The sequence below is a fragment of the Ascidia mentula genome, chromosome 2, assembly GCF_947561715.1.
Source record: "Ascidia mentula chromosome 2, kaAscMent1.1, whole genome shotgun sequence".
NCBI classification, from domain to species: domain Eukaryota; kingdom Metazoa; phylum Chordata; class Ascidiacea; order Phlebobranchia; family Ascidiidae; genus Ascidia; species Ascidia mentula.
Window position 1 is genome coordinate 8,181,462 of NC_138567.1, and position 22,370 is coordinate 8,203,831.

A 22,370-nucleotide genomic window follows, 5' to 3' on the forward strand; every position below is an offset into this window, starting at 1 on the left:
TGACTTTTTGGAAAACATAGATGAAACATTGATGTCGGTAGCTGCTGGTTGTTGCATTAAGTTGACTATCAAAGAAACTTGTCAACCGAGCATTTCCTAATTGAACTTTGGATAGAGACGCATTTAGGTTTCTAGGCGTTGAAGACTGATATCCCAGTTTCTGTGATTGCTCCACGTAATCATTTGAAGGCAAAGACCCATTGAAAAAGAGTAAATGCGGAGATAATTGTTGCATTTCCACAGAGGAAAAGAAGTAATTGATAAACTTGCAATGGGCCTCTGAAGCGAAAAGTGGGACTGGGTTTGTATTCTTCGAGATAAATGGCTTCTCGGAAAAGATGTTAATTCTCATATTGCTGGCAGACCAAAGTTTTGACGCTAAAGGGCGCCATTTTTAGCTCTACATGCAACGAACATGTTGCAAAAAAGTTCACATATCGCAGAGATCTTACGAGTTTGACTTGCCGACCTAAGCAACCAAACTCAGTAAGTTAGTCGGACATTAATTGTTCCCATCAGTAAGCTTAATGTTTTCGACGGATTTATAAGAGCAGATAGGAACATTCGAGAAAAGCAACACCAGCTTGCTGTGCAGCGAATTCATCTCGTAGATTGTCCTCTAGGTTGTTAAGGAACAGAGTGTAGGGATTAAGATTTGTAGATTTTTTTCTAGGAACAATTGATCTCAGATGTTCTGATGGTGACTGCAATTCGCAGTTTGTTGTTTGGATTACAAGATTGTTGGAACTGCATGTAGCAGTCGCTTTGAGACAATTGGACACACCTGTCAATGATGAATAGACATCGCTATTTGTGGTATTTGGATACGAAAGGATTCTCCTGCGCTGTTGATGTGAACAGTGGCTTGTGTTTGCATGAATGGCCGTACTTCTGGGCCATCATAGTGTGAACTCGGTGCCACACAAAAATTCTATCATTGGACACACATTCGCCTCTCTGGATTTGAAAATTATCCGACTTTTGAAACAGCGTTCGCATTTGATGAAAGATAGGGTCATATAACAGCTTGAAACGAGTTAGAATTGCATTTCTAACTTCCGATTTAGCACTCGTAGCCTATCTGAAGTCATGAACTACATGATTATCGGTTTTGAAGATTGTAACTTCCCAATTCCAGGAGCATGAAGAGTATGATTCCACACTGAACATTCAGTAGCTGGAGGTAGTTTTCTGACTAAAATAAACTTACTTTGGTTCCAAAGAAATAAAAAGTGTCTTCTGTAATTGTTGCAGTAGTAGCACATGCTAATGCAAGTATTTCTTTGTAGTGATCATTCAACTTGAAGATACGAGCATTGCTTGTCTTCATTTGTTGTGCCTTTTAATAGACACATTGCTTCGGGGGCAGTATGTCATATTCTGCAATCTGCTGAGCCTAAGAGCAGATTCGCATGTTGAAAGTTAAGGTAGACACAACTGGACTACACACAACAGAAGGAAACACAGAAAACTAACAACAGAAGGAAACACAGAAAAAAAAGAAAAAGGAAATCGATTTCGCTTATGTAGGCATCGTCAGTTTCTGCAAATGTAACGTAATAGTAATAATGAAAGCAATGGAAGTCCCACCTTTCATAACTTTTAGAAAGTGACCAGTGCAAACACAAAAGTGATGATCATCTTCAAAAAACTGGCCAGGTACCTTAAACTGAAAGAAATAATGCACAGCGCGTGCAGGGATTCGACCCTCGAACGGAAATGTGCACATAGTGCGTTTTGGAGACGTCACACAAAGCTTTATAGTTGCACGAATGATTTATAGTTTTGATGCGCAGGCGAGCCTACCCACGTCATTTTGCGATATACATTACCACGCAAGTCTACACACAACAACCTGTTTTAAAACTCACAGCAATCTTCCTCCTTTTTTTAGCGTGTTGTTTTTCTTCTGAACGTGACGTACACATTTGAAGGGTTTTTCTGACGATTAGTCGGGGAAAATCAATTTGCGGCTTCCTCTTTAATCAGGCGTACAGAACGTGCGCGCACCTAATTGGTTAGATGGTTACAAACTGTACACCCACGTCATCGAAAGTGGTTAACTATGTTGTCATTGCTGATATAATAGTGGTTGTATTCCTACGTTACAAGTCACGACGCCATTGCAAGAGTGTTAACACTGAATTCAAATCGATTACTTGCAAACAGTTCCGCCTTGTTTCTATCCGATATTGAGACCCGTTATATTCCATTGGACGATGAGGGATGAGGGGGTTTAGCAAAAAGTCGCGACAGTTTAAGATTTGTTACTTTTTGCTAATAAATGCATTGCTTTAACGCTGATACTGTTTTTTTTTTTTATCTTTCCCATGTTTTATCATTACCTAGTTTGTATTTCTTTCCTGTGTCCTAATCTTTTCCGCGTTTTCTCATCGCTTCCACCAGTTGCATGTGGCAGGTTTTTGCTGTGTAAAGGGCGTGTTGTGAAGTAGTGGAGAGCCTTTTTCTTTTATTTAAACCTAATTCTTGCTTTGCTTTTTATAGACACTGATGATGCTTTTAACAAAGCGAAATATATTTATCTAATTTAACAAGACTGAAAGATTGTAGCCTTAAACGAAAGTTTCTTAAATAGTGTTTTGCTTATAACTGAAGTTCTTCTTTATAAACGATTCGTATGGACAGCATGACTAAAGGACCATAACTGCTGCCTTGATTTGACACAAAACCACTGTCAAAAGACTAGGACAGAACAATTACGTCCTAAATAATCTGTGGTTGTAATTACTTTTGAAATTATTTGTAATATATAGGTTTGTTTTATTCTTTTGTGAGATATATGAATGTGGAACGCACGAGTTTGTATTGTAGGAATATTTATAGCAAACTGTAATACTTACTCACTATGTTCCCTTCAACAGATGCAATAAGCTATAGCAAAGCTGTGTGTTTACGGAAATCGTCGATAATCATTGACATTCGTATTGGCCCACAGTGTGACGTGTGGCAAAATTTTTATGGCTTGATGAATTGTTGTTATTTATTTAATAATAAGTTTTGAAAGCTAATGTTATGATATTAAGTGTAAAAGTAAGGCAGTCCTCATTCGAGCCACCAATGCAACGTATGCCGCAATAGATAGCTTTTAGTTTAGGTATAGAGTTTCTAGGTGAACTTTCTAGGAGTTTATGGTCCTTTACCCTTAAAGACCTAAGCCTTGGGGGTAGAATTTGGAAAATTCCTTACTTCTGGTTTCGAATGTACAATTTTATTCTTACTAAGTGCCAATATGAAGACACAAGGCAGGCAATGTTAACTTCAATCCTTTTCACATAAGCAGTTTACGTGGATGCCAGGCACAGTACTTGCAAAAGCAAACGATGGTCAGAGAGGACATGGCCACATTAAAGGCAAAGCAAACTTGCGTTGACATGGTCAGACTTGGGCCAACGGCAGCGAAGACGATATATTGGATTGGCTTTGGTGACATCACAATAGGACCTTTATGTATCACTTTTTTGTTTATTATAAAATCGTTGCAGTGCCCACGTAACAGTGGCAGTATCGCGTCCGCTAAATTCTATGAATGATTAATAAAAACCACGCCTGGGGGAGAATGTTTCAGACAATATATTACTGAACGACATTTACGAGTGTGGAAATTACACTACTATTTACAAACGAAATTTCTAGCGGTTGAATTTATCTTAGAATATCGGTTTAAGGGATCCGGGTATATGGTTCTAAATACCAGCTAAGTATTTTTTCCGCTAAGCCATTCAAACTCTTTCGAACAAACATGTATGAAATGACAACCAATTTTAGTTGTTTAGGACCTTTGTTAACTGGAAAAAAAAACAACAGCGACCAACGACAATCATTTTAAAACGGCGACCGAAAATTTGGTGTCTTTTGGATAAAGCTCATAACGATACAAATGGAGGGCTATGGAGCAGTCCAAAGAGTGGCCCAAGCAGAGGACGAAACGCCATTCTGTGAGTTGGTTTGAACAAACAAATTTTAAAATCTTATGATGCACATGTCCGTGGGTATCTTTAAGTTTGTCTTGTACAATTTTTTGGATCAAATCAATCAAGTATTTTTATGTATTAATAGGCGAACTTCTTGTCGATAACGACATAGGCACAGATCATCTCGGATATGGAGTTTATGCGGAAATGCTGGCCAACACTATTGCAAAGGCGCAACCTCCTTTAACAATAGGCATCTATGGGCGGTGGGGCTGCGGGAAATCTTTTTTTGTAAACCGCACCCTAAGTACGTTTGTAGACTAAACCTTACTTGATCAGCATAACCAAGCTAAACGTTCAGATACCAGGATTAGTCAGGTTATTGACGTAAAAAAATGCTAAATTTTGATAAAGCGTTGAGTTGTTTATTTAACAATTTTAGAAAGGAATTCAAACTCGTGTATTCGAATTTTCGTTTTATTTGGCATTACAAGCTTGCGATGCCTCCAACAATGTTGAAACGACGTACCAGTGAGATGCGACGTTTCATTTGAGCTTGATGATTAAAGTTATTGGGGCTTAACACACAGGCTAAATTTTTTAAAATCACTTTTTGTAATTGCAGACCAGTTGCGTTGCAAGCAAGACGGAAAATCGCCCCCAGAAAGCAGAGGCAACAAAGTCATAAAAACAGCTTGCTCCATTATACTTTTGCTTGTCGCTTTAGCCTGTTCGATCGTCAGTTTCTGTGCCCTAATTCTTCCACGAAGTGACAAAAACATCTCCCCAGACAACAGAAACACCACCGTAGAGGTCAAATCCAATGCGACAGCAAACCACAATTTGGATTATTATCAGAAACTTGCTTTGGCCGCATTGATATCTTCTGTTATAATTGTTGTCATTCTTTTTATCTGGTGTTGGTGCTGTCGCCTACCCATGAGGGTGTCGGGCTGGAGCAACTTTAAACTACTTTCAATAGCAGCCTTTACCAAATTACCCGCCACATACGAAGAGATGTCGATTCTGGGTGGAGAAAGTAGAGAAGATAAAATACCCGGAAAGTTAGAAAACAAATTGCTAACTGTAATTCGTACAAATAATTCAAAACGTCTTTGTGTTCGCAGTTACATCATTGTGAAGTTTAACGCTTGGGCTTACGCCAGAAGCGAGAATCCATGGGCTGGTATTGCGAAGAGCATTTCAGAAGCCGTGGAAGCTGAGTTTGGTCGAGTTACGTGGCGACTACTTCGTCTTTTAAACATCAAGACAGTTTTGCCTGATCCGAACAACAAAAACCCAACAACGAGCCCACGATTTTTTGCAATTATAAACGAAGAAGAAAAAACAACACTTGAACGGTTTGGATGCCTTCGCAGGTAAGAATATGCAAAGCAATAGTTACATTCATATTTCGGTTAAGGAAAGAAAAAAATTAGGTTTTATACAGTATTTAAAATTATTCCAGTGCAAGCGACTTGAAATTTAATGGATGGTTTGAAATAGAATACAGCCACAAATTGGAATCGGACGCCGCCATTAAATTTCTCAAAAACAAAAAACCAGAGGTTGAGATAAGCTATGCTCATCCCACAACGAAAGGCTTAGACAAAGCAAACAAACAAATTGTATCAACCAATGCTGCAAAGAAAGGGTTTCGATACCTCCTGTGGAATTTTCCAAAAACTGCATGTAATGTGCCCCTGGCGCTATTGGTATTTCTAGCAATAATCTCGTGGATTGTGATCATCGTTGCATCAGTAGCCACTGCAGTAAGTGTTAAACCTTTAACTGTAAACAAGGTTCCACTGTTTTTTCAGCGATAAATTGAAGATAAGATACGTTTTCAGGAATAAAACGTTTATTTTTCCAGGACACGCAAGCTGTTAAAATTGATTCGTACGTGTTTACGTACATATCAGTCATACTTCCGGTTGTCGGTTCCATGGTTGCCTTTGCGTGGGCCATGTGTCACTCGCAGACTTCGCGAATCAACTCAGCGCTGTCAGGCATCAAACATGACATGGCTGACGAGCTTGGGGTAGTGGAGAAAATAAAAACAGAGGTTTGGTCTGATCGTTTTTTGCTAATAATATTTTTCGAAGTTCGTGTAATTATTCGTGACTCATCGGCGACTGTTTTCTGCTGTCCAGACTGTATACCAATATATTAAAAAACGACGAAAAAAAAAACACAACAGCAGGCCTGAGTCTGCAATTATAGGCGGAACATGACCACTATTACAGCAGGTTTTTTGTTTGTAGATCCACATCATAAGCAAACTTTTCCAATGTTTGCCATTCTCACATAACAGAAAGTATAAAATCATTTTGGCAATTGATGACCTTGACCGTGCGCCTTTGGAAAAGGTATGCCTCTTACAGTCCTCTGCCAAGACATTTGACATAATATAACACATAGTAAGACATATTGAACATATTGAATAAGCTATCTTTGCAGGTGAAGTCGGTGATTGAAGCTGTGCACATACTGCTTAGTGATACAACGTCTCCGTTCGTTTGCATGATCGCAATCGACCCACGGGTGATCGAAAATTGCGTTGAACATGGCGAGGAAAATGTTCTTCACCAAAATGAAAATGGACGCGAGTATCTTAAAAAGATTACCGACCTGCCTTTTTTCCTCCCTGAGGTTAATTGAAGTTGTATATACAAGTTTTGGTGCAAGGTTGTAAAAGTGCTGTGACAACGTCAAACTATTAAATTTGGTCGTACCAATTCACAACAAATTGTTTCATTGTGTTGATATATTTTTACAGAAAATGGAAACAAAAATGTACATTGAAGGGTTGATGAATGAGATAGGAAAAATTGAGGGAGAGAGGAATGCAAGAAACGACATACAACAACAGCTCGGAGAAGAAGAATTTTTGAAAGCATGCATGTGGGTGTTCAACTTACAAATTTAAACACGACAAATAAATAAACTTGAACTTTAAAGGAACGCATTCAAAAAGGAACCTGTTACATCCTATCTTAAAAGCAATCCAAGAAACATTAAACATATATGTAACATTCTCAATCTCACAGTGGCCATGATCAATTGTCATCAAAAACCGGTACGCGAATGTTTCAGTTGCGTTATTGACGGCAGTAATCAGCTGCTTTTTTGGACAAAAAAAATAATCATAAAATAAAAACAACAAATATTTTTAAAACTATGAAATTTTGTTTGAGGCCTTTGGTCCGAAGCGACAAACTTTAACTCTTTATCTAAATTTCTTCAAGAGAACCGAACACCTGGCTGAGAGCATCGCTCGGTGGGTGGTGCTCACGGATCAGTGGCCGTATCGCACGAGTTGCATCCTTCAAATGATCGATAAAAAAGAACAGCGGAAAACTAAATCAATTTCTGATGAAACGTCACTTCGGGACATTTACCGGTGAGAAATATTTGCTACCTTGGGTTTCGTCCGCTTGTGGTCTTTCAAAATCGCATCTGTGTGCGACAAGTAATTTTTAAGCCACATATTTTTCTGCATTTCGAGCTTCTGACAAAATGTTATTACAAAAAAATAGAAGTATCGTGAAAACGAAACTACTCGAGGTCAATCCAAACAAGCGTCTTATTGCTTATGACTGGGATGCTGACAAATTCACATGCTACCTTGAAAAGTTGGGGAAAAAAATGACGAAGAAAGATGCCTGCGAACTCCGCAATTTCACTCCAAACCTCGATTACATTTTTCGCCAGAGGATTGCAAAGATGCGAAATGGAAACAAATAAGGGAAACTGTCTTTGGGTTTTAGCTTGGTTGTTTGTTACCGGTTAACATCGTAGTGACACCCATGTATTAATTGTTATGTATTTTGTTTGACAATACTGTCTATATTAATTGTATTGCTATCTGCGCAGCTTAAGACAAGCATTGGACAACCAATTTTACAACTGCAAAATGTTATCCAGTTATTTTTTTCAACGACTGCAATTGAATTTGAATTTTTCTGTTTCCGAAAGTTGAATTCTTTGACAAGCAACCATGTGTAATTATATTAAACGGAGTTTCAGTTTGAAAGAGTACTTTTTATCATGGCACAAGAGTAACTAACACTATGAAATATAGTTTGGGTATATAGCGTGAAAATCCCTTCTCTCCTGTCTAACTTTCTCTAAAACAACTACTGGATTCACGTAAAGTGCGAATTTTATTAACTACCAGTGATACAAAACAAGGTTGCTACCAACCGGACACACCCCAGTTGCTGTTAGGAAAGTATAAATAGACGTCTTATTAATGGGTTATATCGCCTATGTCCAATGCACCAAACGACCCCCAAAACGGGGTTGGGAATAACAGATGGATTGCTTACATTTTCTTCGGCATAATACTTTGCACATGCCGTCAAGCGCTTTACGAGGTAGGACGTTCCATTACTTGATGGATTAGAATGTTATTATTTGCGTCTATAGGGGCCGGTGTGCCTGTTGCAGTGGGTTCGGAATGTGTGTGGGGGATTAGGTCGGCAAGAAAGTGAAAGTTTTGCAACTGCGCGTACGGGCAAGCAGGGGGAACGTGGGGATTAACTCAGCGCCAACAAAGGTTGATGCTCCCCACGTGTTTTAGTAAAAAAGTTTCCGCTCCGAATCGATTACAAGACACCGTTTTCCGCCAGTTGCTTAAGCTGGTCCAGATTGTTCACGGTGGATGTCTTTCCCCGTCCCATTCTCTTCATGGCGACCAGAGAGATGGCGTCACCGGCGTCCTGGTTAAAGATCCATTGAAAGGCGGGCGGCATTTGGTCGGGCACCGGCGTCACACCCAGCATGAACGAGATCTGTAATATTACAGATATTTATGATTGTTTGCCGCTAGATGGTGCGATTGGTGTAGTTATGGTTCAACAACGAGCGAGTTCGTGTAACGCTGTTTGGCACTTTGAATCGTTTCTACATTTCATTGCTCCTTTTTTTGCTTCACGTTACTAACAAAGCATGTGTCAAATAATAGTGCAATCAGTATCAACGCAAGTAGATAGTTATCATTGAAAATTGCACTTGTCTCCCTGATCCCGGTTTAATCATGCTCTCACAAAAGCAACGTTCATATCACAAAGTAACTCACTTCCGTCACACACACTGGATCTTCGATGTGTTCCTTCAGAGAAACTCGCGCAAGACCCTGAGCGGCCGCCCCACCTACAGGCATGAATCCAGTGCCGGGAATAAGATACATGTCCGCACCACCGCCTGTAAAATGTGCAACATAAAATAGTTATTGCGACGTTTCAAACTTTTCATGTCAATCGCGTTTGTTTTGCGTTGAAGCATTTCCCACCTTAACAAATTTGCAGTTTTTGCATCAAGAAAATCAGAAGAATATTCTAGAGTTTATGCATTATAGAAATGTTTGATGCAAAGACCGCAAAGTTGGCGCGGAAGGGTTTCTTTTTTGAAAAGTAAATATTTGGTTTGTCCTTTTATCTGACGATTTTCATTAACCATAACCTATTTTTAAATGTCACGTTTCGATTGGTCTTATATATGATGCTTTGGTGCTTCTTCAGTAATGCTCGTGATCACGCCATCCCCCTCTCATTTATAATTTAATCCGGCGGAAGGCGCAACCAAACACCACAACCTTTGATCAACTTCAGGGCGATCGTGTGAGCAAGTGACGACACTCACTCCGAGGCGTTTCCACTTCACTGAGTTTCGCCACCGGCCTTTCTGCGCCCCATCCACCGGCAAGTCAAGCCCCACCGAACAACAATGCCAACCCTGATCCGTGCTCGCTCTTGCGCAACGGAGGATACATTACGTCACGCTACATACCGCAGGGCCGGGAGCGGGAAGATAAAAAGAGCGGTTTGGGGTTGGCAAAACTATAGGGTTCGCTTGCAGTAAATATTCATGGAACCGTTGCAGTTAAAGTTGAACATAATGTAAACGGTCCTTGTTTCGATATTTCTTTGCACACAAAACTCCACCAAATGAGTCAAGCGTAATGTTGATTTTCCGCTGTTGACATAAATATGGTAATAAGCACTAGTATTTTTGTGAGTCATTGTGTAGTGCAATTATAAAGCATTGACGTTGCTGCCATTAAATAAATATTTCCTCTGTGTTTGATAAACACAAACGATTCGTGGTAATGTTTTTATTCACCACCTCGCCTTATCACGACGGCAGAACAAAGGAGTAAAGGGCTTGCAATATCGGGTGCAGAGGGGAAGCAATTAAGTCATAGCACCCTTTATTGTCCGGCGAAGCTTGACAGAGTGGGCCCACAATATACTCAACTGAACAGCAGCCAAGCATAAATATGGCACGGCGTCAATCGCAGTTTTTGTCTCGTTCGGGGTAAAGCCATTGGAGGTCGCGTTCCTTCTGCGAATTCCAACTGTCCCGGTCGCAGACAATAGAAAGCGTACGTATTAAAAACTGCCCCTCCTTTAATTGCTTCTGTGTAGCGATATTAAATCGGTTTCTAATCGCGTCTTCAACTTTTCGCCTTTGCCTATGGCGCGAAATTGGAAACTCATTGGCTTTAGTATAGCTTATAAGTCACGATAACTCCCATGTCCTCTCAGTGGCCTTTTAGTTGACTCTATTTTCAGCAAGTTGCCGAGAACTGCACAACAAGTGAACAAAACAAACGGTATCGAAGTTCCTCGATAAGCCGCAGCACTTGGGTGAGTTTAAGCCATGGAGGTATGCGATACGGGGACGTTAAGTTTTCTTCGGTGAAGTATTTGGTGACAAAGGGAGCGGTTTGGCAAAAATGCCTTGGGCATAAAAGCCGCGTCAAGGATTATGAGTCAAACATAAACATTTGGATGTTAGTTAACATTTGTATGTTAACTATTACAACGGTACTATTTTCCTTGGGTTTTATGCAGATAATCACTGCGATTTGCCAAAATGGCCAGAATACTACTTCAATATTCTAATCTGTAAACGAACATTACATTCAAAAGATGTCCTAAAGCGGCTAAACCAAAAAGGCATTACCTGTCACAAAAGTGTAGGAACCGGTGGGGTTATTTTTCACAAGGTCGATGAAGACTTTGTATGCGACAAAAGGCACGACGACAAGTGAATTTAGCGTTGACTCCAATTCAATCTTGCTCTGCTGGACCAAGGGGCCTTTTTGCCACCACCCAAACCCGATAGCCGATACGATATCATCTACCCTGCCTCCGCATTGACGTAAAACCTGTTGACGAGAAAATTTGGGCGTTGTTTCCAGGTTCAGTGTAGTTTGTTGCAAATTTACTAAAAGAGATAATCAACATTTTCATATCTTTCCATATTTTAACAGTAGCAGAGAAAGTATTTACCAACAATGCAGGAGAGCGTAACACCCACACTGCTTTTAAACATGCTGGTAAAAATCTTTACGAACACATGGATTGTATTTAACAAAGAGAATTTAGCAGTCAAATAACCTCGGCTTTTGCTGCCTCCGCTCCTGCTTCGCTTCCGATGTCCCCGAGAATCAGGACGACCTTTTCCGCCATTGGTCCAAGATTACGACGCAGATTCTCCAGTCGCGTTGGGTCGCGAGAAACAACAGCGACGCGGCCGTAACCCCTGCGCAGAAATCCGGCCACGGTGCCGGAGCCAACGTTGCCGGCCCCGCCCAGCACGAGAGCAACTCGTTGACTGCAGTCTGTCATTCTGTTAGCGGCAGAACCTAATGGCTTTATAGTAAGTTTGACCGAGGGCTGCAACAACAACAAAAGGTGGTTGAAATGTCTTTGCTTAAGCTTTTGCGCGTACTTCACGACAACTCGGTTTCCGGAACACCGTAATTTGGGGATATAACTAATGTTGTTCCGTTTGAATAAATGCGACTGGCGTCAAATGGTGATTTTCGACAAACACCTATATCGATGCTGGCATTCCTAAATTTCAGGAGAAATAAAAGAATCCTTGCAACAACATACAACACTGATTGAGCGTTTACCATTTAGGTTTAGACAACCGGCGCATTGACAACACACTTGAGCGTTGCCGGCGGATACAGGGAGCCGGCGAGTCGCAACATTACATGGACTTAGACCACAACGACACGTTTCTTTGTAAGCAAGAAAATCCTTCAATCGCCCGGAGCGAAACTGTCAAGATTTCGTAAACTTGGTATCACTGCTGATACGATCACCATAAAGGTTTGTTTGTTTGTTTGTTTGACCCTTGCAAGGAGCCGAAGATCGAACATGAGTAGTTTTAGGGGCTTACCTCAAAACTAACTCAAAACTAACTAGGGCCGTTTTTCGAAACATGCAGCAGAATAGAGTTTGGTAAAATGGTGCGATCCACTTTGTCATAATCCAACGAACTGCCAACATTGATGATGCTGTCTACCGATACTGCGTACACAGCATTTTACGAAAAGAGGAAAAGAAACAGTAAAAGTAACCATTTCACTCAAACACTCGCAGGAATTAATCATATACTACTAAACCCAATAAGAAAAGAAAAACTTAACCATCGCGACGAAATTCCACGACGGTGACGTAACAAAGAAAACTCCTCAATTATTAACGAGTTCTCTTGTAGGCGACTTTCCGTCTACGGTGGGGGTCTGCAGCAAAAGGCGCATTCCACTGTCCCCGTGTTCAAAGCCTACTGAAAGTCCCGTGCCACAAAACTGCGTTCGTATTTTATTTAAGAGCTTGAAATTGCGTTCTGTTGGGCATGGCTGAGGACACAATGCCAGTGAGGAGCAACACAAACACGAATTTGTTTGCTATCAGACCAGAGACATATGCCGGGAAAGCGCAAGTATACGAATCCGCGTGACAATTCACAATGACAGCACGTCGAAACTGAACTGATCTGGCCTGTCTGCGGTAATTGGCAGCTTGGCACTACTGGTACTAGCAACTAAGTGTCCTATGCTTCCCATGCAAACTTTTGGTTGAACCTGCATTATAATGTTTGGGAGACAAAACTATGATGGCAAAGGTTATGTGCTCTGGCACTTTCTACTCAAGGATTTGCCACAACTCTTTAGCTAGTTCTACGTTGCTTCATTGTGTGAAGCCAAACAGGATTTTGCAAATACATTTCCGGCCGTGGCGTCGTATTGACGTATGTGCCCGTCTTGCACGACAATCGTTCAAAAAAACAAGCTTTCTACCGTCTCAAGGCAAACTCTTGCGTTTGAAAACTGGTTTAATGACTTTGCCCTTCGACGTTCCTTCCGACGCCAATCACAAAACTTTTCAGCCAACATATGAGGAAGGCTATGCCACAAAAAACTCTCCCTTTTGCAATATGCCTGTACTAAACTGGCGGTTTCCGTAAAAGACAAACTCGTCTAAACGCGTTACAATCGAGAAACTGAGCTCACTGACTGACTGGCTGGCAAATATTTCAACACTTACGATAGCCGGCAATACCACTTTTTGCCAGTCTGTTTGCAGACTAACGCAGGTAAGGTTCGTGCTCAGTAGCGTAGCCACTCGAGCGTAAACCTCCCGGGGTAGATACGGCCTCTTTCTCTCTCGTTTGGTGCACCGGCAGTCGCATTTTAGCTCTGCCTGTCGTTTGGACTGGTCCTGCGCAGCCTACGTGCAACGTTTTTATGCCCAAACTGACAAAACAAAATGTGCCGGACATTTTCTCGGTGGAGACGCGCTAGAGCCGGAAATACAGAACGTGATTGCCTTCCAGCGCGCAGCGCGGGATTGTGACGTGCGGCAAATAACTGTGGAAGTAAACAAACGTCATTGCAAAAACACCATTGGTCGGATTCCGCCCGGCAAAGGTGGAGTGTCAGCCGACGAAATGTTCAATCCGTAACATTAGCGCCTCAGACTTAGACCGCTACACGTTTCATAACCAAATAATTGGAAGGACGAAAAGAATAAGTATAACTATGTTTTATAACGTAATCGCCAACCTTGTGACCTTCAGCAAAGCTTCTGACGTTTGATTTCCAGGAATATCAGGAACTTTACGAGACTAACACAAGTGAGCAATTCCTTAAAACCACGACGCCTGTGGTTTTCGCAACGGGCGCCTTGGGAAATTGGCGATAAGACCACGAAGTTGCCAAACATCGTCCACGCCTTCGAACACGTCGTCAAACGAGGTTAGCTTGTTTGTTTTTGTCGCTCCAGACCAGCTACCGCCCACAGCCGCAAAACACGATTTACCATTTGGCTTCATCGGCTTCCGATTGCTTTCTGAATTGAGCCCTACATCAAGGCGCTATGACATCCAATTCCGCACTCGCCCTGTACTTGCTTACGAAAACAACTCGGCAACTTCCGCCACACTTCCAATCGCAAAGCAAGTAAGAGTGCCAGACTTGCCGGTTCAAGTGTTTCGAAAAGGGTATTGCAGATTAAACGAGTTTCTAACTTTGGATTGTCACGCGATCACTCGCAAACAAACAAAGTCGCTATCTGCATTCGATTATCGCTTCCGGAACAAACCCAAACGCGGGATCTCGACGTCTCTCGCGACTCTTGCGCCAACAGAAAACACACAAATGTCAACACTTACCCCGAACACATTCAACACCTCCACGCTCAGTCGCGACTCGTCGAAATGAACGGTGCAAAGGCCGTATTGGCAAAGTCGACGCCGCGGGCGTTCCACTAGCAAAACAAACTGTATGCTCACACGATTCGAGATAAATAAACAGGGGATGCGATAACCCAAAATGGTTCAACGACAACAAGTGTAATTTGGAGGGCGCCCAGGTTGCCATATCCGGGCAAAGGGGTGATGGTAAGTTAACAACGCAATCTCGAGATTTTGCAAAGTCATTGTCAGAGTCGGATATAGAAAAAACGCAATGCGCGGGGCACACCCTTCGTAAGTTCTATGTTGAACTGGAGTTAATAGTCGCTAACATTGCGGTAAAAAGGCACACGTTTGCTGAGTACCAATGTCAATATAACACGATACTCGACACAAGACTATAGTATGAACTGCAACACCGCAGCCTGTGTGAACGCCGCAACTAACTGGGCTTGACTTAACACTGTGTTGCTTTTCAAAATTATTTAACAACAAATAGTTCGCAGACCTCAAACAGGAAAAAAAGGCGAGGACATGGTCTGGGCAGATTTCATCATCATTTTGGTCTAGGCGTTAAATTATTCAGACTTCCAACTGCAAGCTTCCCAGACAAATGGAATTGCTCCATTATCATCGGCCTTGAAATTATAGGACACGCTTGATGATGCTGTCAAGTCATTTCAAGAGTTCAAAAGCGCATCAAGACGCAACGGCGAATAAGGTCGACCGCAAGCTTTCCGCGAAGCTCCGACAGGAAGAAGCATATCTCAAACAACGCTCGCCGGTTTCAACGCTATCTGGAAATCTTTTCGTCGAAAATTGCCACTTTACATTTCACCACAATAGAGTTTTTGTAGTCGATTCGCTTTAGCGCCCGGCACACCATTTGTAAGGAAGTTCGCTCCGAAAATATTATCTTTACACCCGTTGAGTAAATAACGCCAGTTTGCTACAGTAACAAGGGTTAACTGTATCTGTTTGTGTTACCGGAGAGAATGCGTCATAAAGAATTTAATAAAGTTAACGGTCGCGTTTGGGTGAGTGGCATTTAGCGATGGAGCATGCACAGTTCGCAAAGTGTTCGCTTTCGTGTTTTGTTAACAAGCAGAGGCGGAAACGATAGGACTGGTATGAACGGTAAAGGCGATATTCGGGTGGGTGAGTTCAAACCTCAACGTTTCACACTTGAAAGACCACCAAACCGGGGCAGGGTTAAGAATTATACACACACCAGACCTCTGCACGCAATCTCTGCATTTGCTATTCATTGTCGGATGCTATACGGCCATGTGAAAGTGAAGATGTTTTGGTTTGCAGTGCAACTCTGAAATGGATATTTCAAAAATACCCAAATTTTGTTGTATCATGAGAAGGAGTGGATTTAAGGACTAAAATACAGAAATTAATGAACATCACAAAATCGTAAATCATGTTTATTTTGCGCAAAAAAAAGCAACAACTACGTAGATGAACAATATACAAAGAAATAAAATTGCAAGGTACCGATAAAACCACATGCTTTGACGACTATTAATTGACAGTTTGAAGCGCACATCGAGGCGAAAACGTCACCACGCCGGAAAACAGCCATAAATGCAAAGCAAACTCCAATCAACGAGGCGGTCGCGCCATTGATGAGCACGCCGGGAAGGCGCCACAAGCTCAATTTGCATTCTCACAAGCGTTGAAAACGCAACGAAATTGAAATCTATGGATCGCGTGCAGCAGATTGGACTGCGTGCCGACAACCAAGATCACGGAGTCTTTGCGGTCGACCGATTAGCGCTTAGTGTTTGCAAATGTCTATTTAGCGCGTTTACTGGTCTTCTATACGCTCTCACGCAAGCCCCGGATTGAATTACGCTTGTGTGTTTGATGGGTCACACTCTCCAACGAAGGGTTAAGAAGGTTCCGTATCGTTGTTGTCAAGCGACGAGGGCCCATTTTTCTGGGTAATATTTTCACAACGTGGCAATTAGCAGCTCGATTGGAGTGTACGATTGCCAACAACCACTTTTAGGCCCAGTTAAACTGAAAGTTTACAGGGGTGCACATATTGACAGATCGGCTTTAATTGCTGGGTTTCAATTAGCGGTTTATGAAGAATCTAGGGCTATTTGCGAACGCTATGTGGGGTCAAACCCGACTTCGCTTTTGTTTGGACTCCGTTCACTTCTAGTTAGGACGAAATGGTGGTCAGGCATTGGGTCGAAGCCACTAAATTTTGACAAGAAAATGAAAAGATTTCGCTTTTGAAAATATAAAAATGCTTGTTTTGTTCCAGTGCTGACGTCCACAGCAACACTGACTTTGCACTTGGCACGAGCTGTTACATTCATGACAATATGATTTTAGAATTTGGAAAATATGATTAGTAAGTGACATTATATTATTCAAGCAATGTATGGGAAAAACCAAAGTTGGAAATTTAAATTTTACTCCAGTCCGGAATGCAATCAATAGAAATTTGGCAAAACATGCCAGCGTTCCGGTCAGCAGTTTCTAAAAATACACTCGATCGGATTGACCGACGCGTCGCCCTATACAGCGTGCATGTAACCGTTCAATTAATTCCATTAGCGTCTGGAAAACTATTCGAATGTTGGCTATCGTGTGAGCCGCACAAACACCCGTTTCTTACTTCCAAAACTTCAACACGATTCTCTAATTAAGGCCTTAATGTATAGGCTTCAAACCATCCACCTTTAATTCGGTCTACATATATCACAATACATGGGAAAGGCCACAGATACCTGACATTCGATTATTTTGCGGTTACAAGCAGCGGTGTAACCGGACGGGGAATAGGGATCTGACCACAAAACAAATCTTCGGAGTTAAAAGATTTAAATTTGAGGTTTTTTCAAATGTACAGTACTTTTGCCTATAATTTATCAAAACTAAACTGGATGGTCGATTTCCGCGGACCCCATCTTTATCACAACTGCGGAATTTTGAAAGTTGAAGTTTATTTGTTTCGATATAAATTGTATTTCTCATAAAACTGCTCGGGAATATGTCGTCATTATAAAAACACCCGTAACGGTGGATAAAATTTCACTAAAGCAGCAAGAACAGAGACTAACAAACGCAAAAGGCTACGATACTTGCATAGCAGTTCAGTGTCGAATAATAATACAGGGACAGAGCATCAGGTGGGTGTGAACAGATCCACTTATTTTGCGGGTATGACTGCGATTTACAACTTCTTGTTGAATCTTGCCTGCAAGGGCTTTTTTCTCCTTCTCCTGCTGTTTACCTCCGCCCTACCTTGTGGAGTCAAGTCAGTTTCATCCACTAAGTAGCCTTGAAATTGTAAGCATAAAGTTTAGTCACGATTTTTTATGGAACCGAGCCTCAGAAATTGGGGACGCGATTTTGTCAATTATTCGCAGAGCGGGTTTTGACCACATTCGCTTCGCTTTTTGGAAACATGAAACTGGGAAACTGAGCTTCGAGATTTTTAACGCCGAAGTGTTCACTTAACTTTCAGGCCACCCGCAAAGATATTTAATAACTTTTGTCCGCAATGTGAGACTTGAGGGACGCCGTACGTGCTCACGGTGACATAATCCCTTTTGGATAAAACAGCGAGACATTCACAACAACGTAAGAGATATCGTTGGACATTGTCGGCAGACAGAAAGCAAATAATTTGACGCGGCGAAAGCTTGAATGTACAGTGTACAGCTGCAAAAGTTCGGCTCGTACGAGACCCTGTGGATTACAAGCGTATTCTCCCAGCTGTTTGAACTTAGAATTGGCCCCGAACGGGGCATATCACGATTACCGCTCGCTTTCCATTACACGGGCATCGATCAGCGATACAACATGTGATAAAGCGGGTCGAGTTACAACGAAATATGAAAATAGGCGGCGATTTATATATTATGCGATCTGGTATGCAGGCATAACATCGTCGAACTACGAAAGGAATTTAACTTCATTCCTTAATAATGTTAAAAAAAACGACTACAAGAAAACATTTCTTGGCTGAACAGAGAAAAAATTATCAATTAGTTGGTTGCGGCTGGTGAGTGTTTGGTGGGCAATGTTTACGTATTTTAAGTAGTGAAACTAAGGCGGAACGCGCTTCGGGCAAAAAAAGCAACGGCTGATATGCCCCGAATAGTCACGAAAAATGTATTTTAGTGAATTTATTTACTTCTCACACAGTATAGGAAACTTTTTGAATTATGGTACGCGAACCACTATTTGCACACGAAAGGTATCGCGGCGGCACTTAAGTACATTTGACAAAAATGTTTGGTGCGGACAAACTATTCTATGCAATTAAAAAAATGAAAATTAATTAGAAGTTATTCACTCATATACAGTCCGGCCCTTAAATGCGACCAAACGAGGTTAAAATGGGGTTGACTTATTTGCGTCATATTTTTTGAAATTAACGAAGGTGGTTCGCGGCAAGTGTGCAGAACTTTGAAGTGGTTCGCGTTGGACTTGGGAACAACTGGTGTTACGTGGATAGTTAAGGTTGGAACTTTTTCAATTTTACTACTGCGCATTCATAACATGTTACGTCGAACACTGTTTCGTAATATCACACAAACGCCGACTAATATTTTTAGGTATAATTATCACTGCACAGAAGCGGGGGAATTTTTAAACAAGGATACAAACAGGGACTTTCTCTACAACAAACCTCTTCGTCGGCATTCAGCTGTGTTCGGTATTCCTATCTCCCAAAAATGTTCGGGCGACGAAGGCGGGGCGAACTCGTGGCGATGGCGGCATATTTCCTTTAGCGCCCTCTCGCGTTCGTCTGGTGGGAGGTCGCTAAACACAGGGTGGCGCACGTTATCTTAATGTTGTCAGATTTCAATACGCAGATATTTCGCATTTTTACCACAACAGGGTAGCTGAAATTTGCCTCATTATTCAACAATAAACACTGATAGATATGATGCCTTGGTTTAATATTATAAATGATTACATTTAAAACCACCTTAGTTTCAATAACAATAAAACATCCCAAAAATTAAAGCATTTCTGTCACCTGTAATACGCTTCACATTGTGGGCATGATTTTGCATTCAACTTTTCTCTATCTGCCCTTTTCCTTACAACAGATTGGTATTTGAAACCTAAGTCTTTGCCCTTTCTCGGCACAATGTTGAAACTATCGTTTTCACTTTGTTTGCTAGTTGAAGCGATGGAGCTATAAAGTAAAAGCATGAATTGTTTTAACAGTTTATGTATTCTTATCAGCAATAGTTGCATAAACTCCATGAATAATCACAGCCTGGCTAATTTATTTTGTTGTTAAATATATGTAAGTAGCTAAAGCATAAGTTTATTAACTCTTATAGATTTGGTAAGAAACATAATAAAATACATGTTTAAGTTAAATGAATGCATTTTCTTGGCTAATACTTCAACCTAACATCGCGTTTTACCACTTTTTCCTTTTCGGTGGTTGTCGAGGAGTTGATACAGTAAAATCATCTAAATCAGACATCCCTTCATTATCATCATCGTCATCATCACTTATAACAATGCTTTCATTTTGCTTTTCAGCCACCAGAACTTCATCAGTCACATTGCACAAGTTGGTTTCATCCAGGTCATGTGTTTTAGAGACAACATCATCATCAAGGAATGACTTGAGTTCTCCATCAGTTTTTTCAAACAGTTCATCTATGCTTGTGTGACCATCCTAAAAAATATAAGTATTTAAAATAAACGATAGTACAGTGGATTGGTAACAAGTTCTCACAACTTCTTTGGGAAATTTAATGGGTGATATGGACTTTTTTACTGGTTTCCTATGGTACAGTAAACTGTCCTTGAGGGTGCCATTATGAAAGTCAAGTTGTGATTCTTGCAGATTACCACTTGTCGGTGGCAGAGCAGTGGAATCCATGCTTCTTGGTGGTTTCTGCAAAGAAATGACATGAGTTTAATGTCAATAATGCTTTCAACCATACTTGTAAGCTAAGGCTGCACCTGTTTCTCCAACATTTTCCTTGTTTTCAGCAAACTTGGTGAATCAGCATCTGACCGATTACCATCCTGCATGCTGACTTCAAGATCATGTGCATTTTTATCAATAATTGGGGTTTCTGTGTGTAATTGACTCTCTTGCACATTCAAGGGCCATTTTGTGGCAAGAACGCTACCACTTAAAACAGGAGAAGGTGGGATAGAAAAGTCTTCCTCTTCTGTATCACTGTGAGGTCTTCCATCGGAAAGTAAATGTCCTTGAAGGCATGTTTCATCAGGGTCTACAGAGCAATTCACTAAATCCACTGTACAGTGCCGTGTTTCGATCGCATGTTTAGCATTGTGTGATTTTGCAGGAGTCGCAGGTTTGGCAAACACACTCTCATCTCCACTGTTGTAATTTTCTTCTTCTTCTGGGTCTTCATTTTCCATCCACTCACGTTCCTGACCTTGTGGACAACATGTATCGGGTGCCAAGATAACTTTTGGATTTTTTGAAGTCACTTTAACAACTTTAAAGGGATATGATTTCTTGATATTTTCCTCTAAAAGAAAAAAAAGTTTATTCTAAGAATTTAAGTGATTTTTTTCTGGCCAAACCTTTGCTTTGTTCTGGTTTGCTGCATTTTTTTGAGAGTTCTTTGTTTTTGTTGTGAAGCTCTACCAGGGAATCCTGAGCACTAAAAGTAATGTTTCAAAATGTTAAGCACACTCTGATGCAGGACCTATACGGCAATAAATTCAGAAAATACTCTTTTTCAAGCCCCAGGTGGGTGGCCTTTTTTCCAGAGACTAGTTTTGATCAAAATGTGTAGATCTATGGACCTTTCATAAAGTCTAGAATGATTGGCCACTTAAAACAATTCATTTTTCCACAAATACAGGCTGAATTTTGTTGTCTATTTTCACCATATTATTTAGCCACACCCACCACCTGATTAAACTAGCCCAAAACACGCTAAACTTCGCCATGGCAACAGCACTTACACATGTCCTCATTCAACCCCCTATGCATCCACTGATTGCTTTGTGGCGAACTCTTTCCATTGTGACAGAGGTGTACACATGGGCATTTCCCAGCAAAACTTATTTCATAGAAATACCAATATAGGTCCTAAAGAGTAAAAATTTACCCCAGGAACTTGTTTTTGTAGTGATCTGATCTATTGCGAGCAAAACTTAATGTTGTGTTAAGTTGTTTGATTTCTTGCTTCAGCTTATTATTTTCAGCAGTCAATGCTGCTATTTCCTCCTTGCGAACAGAAATGTTGTCTTCTTTTTCCTGTAGGAGCAGTTGATCTGCAAAGTCCATAAGATTATTCATTGACTTCAGCATTTTAATGTTTTGTCTAAAATATTTATTTCATAAATTTGAAAAAATCTTCTGTCATTTCAGTTCATTATGTAAACAATTTTTAACTAACAACAGAACCAAAGTTGGTTAAGTTAACAGAAAGCAAAATTCATAAAATATATTTTGAGAATCTACAGTAAAAGTTTGTATTTCTAAAAAACGATATTCCTTTGGAGTAAAGACATACCATCGAGGTAAAGGTTTAAAACCAATATATTTTTACCTTGTGAATCCTTTTTGACAAGCGATTTTACGACCTGCTGAAGAGCTTCTATTATTATAGAAGTACTTGGTTTATAATTGTCATTTTCTTGAAGTCTGCACATGCAGCATACTTGTGCCATTTTGATACAATTTATCACAACTTAAAAGAAGTTTTTCCTTGTCAGTAAAAATTATATCTTTATTACACAAGCAGCATGATGTTAAATAATCACCCACTCAAACAATTTTTTTTTAAATCTAACCATGTTGACAGGCTGAATGTACGAAACAGGCAGTGATCAATTGCAAACACGTTGTGTTTCTTTTTTGTGCCAAAAGGTGTATATTTAATGTTTTACCAAAATTAAAAATGTACGAAAAGTTGCAAGACGACTACGATTTCCCCACAAGGGGAA

At 40.7% G+C, this 22,370-nt stretch overlaps 3 protein-coding genes across 3 annotated transcripts; 1 reads left to right on the forward strand and 2 right to left on the reverse strand.

Moving 5' to 3' along the window:
* Nucleotides 1–4,886: 4,886 nt before the first annotated feature.
* LOC145889563 (kinase D-interacting substrate of 220 kDa B-like) lies at nucleotides 4,887–7,925 on the forward strand. The gene is made up of 10 exons (XM_082980542.1): nucleotides 4,887–4,996; nucleotides 5,060–5,311; nucleotides 5,401–5,704; nucleotides 5,806–5,997; nucleotides 6,197–6,301; nucleotides 6,393–6,584; nucleotides 6,712–6,836; nucleotides 6,894–7,011; nucleotides 7,181–7,335; nucleotides 7,472–7,925. Exons 1-10 carry the CDS (start codon nucleotides 4,950–4,952, stop codon nucleotides 7,677–7,679), a joined length of 1,698 nt encoding a protein of 565 aa, XP_082836668.1. The 5' UTR covers nucleotides 4,887–4,949; the 3' UTR covers nucleotides 7,680–7,925.
* Nucleotides 7,926–8,088: 163 nt separating this feature from the next.
* On the reverse strand, nucleotides 8,089–11,616 carry LOC145889186 (uncharacterized). The gene is made up of 4 exons (XM_082980086.1): nucleotides 11,342–11,616; nucleotides 10,905–11,109; nucleotides 9,016–9,140; nucleotides 8,089–8,728 (listed from the first exon to the last, which is right to left on the reverse strand). The coding sequence occupies exons 1-4, from the start codon at nucleotides 11,570–11,572 to the stop codon at nucleotides 8,543–8,545; spliced, it is 747 nt and encodes a 248-aa protein (XP_082836212.1). The 5' UTR covers nucleotides 11,573–11,616; the 3' UTR covers nucleotides 8,089–8,542.
* A 5,451-nt stretch (nucleotides 11,617–17,067) lies between these two features.
* Nucleotides 17,068–22,126, reverse strand: LOC145889329 (uncharacterized). The gene is made up of 9 exons (XM_082980268.1): nucleotides 21,974–22,126; nucleotides 21,530–21,695; nucleotides 20,997–21,076; nucleotides 20,400–20,941; nucleotides 20,170–20,331; nucleotides 19,850–20,109; nucleotides 19,450–19,611; nucleotides 19,096–19,229; nucleotides 17,068–17,738 (listed from the first exon to the last, which is right to left on the reverse strand). Exons 1-9 carry the CDS (start codon nucleotides 22,092–22,094, stop codon nucleotides 17,632–17,634), a joined length of 1,734 nt encoding a protein of 577 aa, XP_082836394.1. The 5' UTR covers nucleotides 22,095–22,126; the 3' UTR covers nucleotides 17,068–17,631.
* Nucleotides 22,127–22,370: the final 244 nt, after the last annotated feature.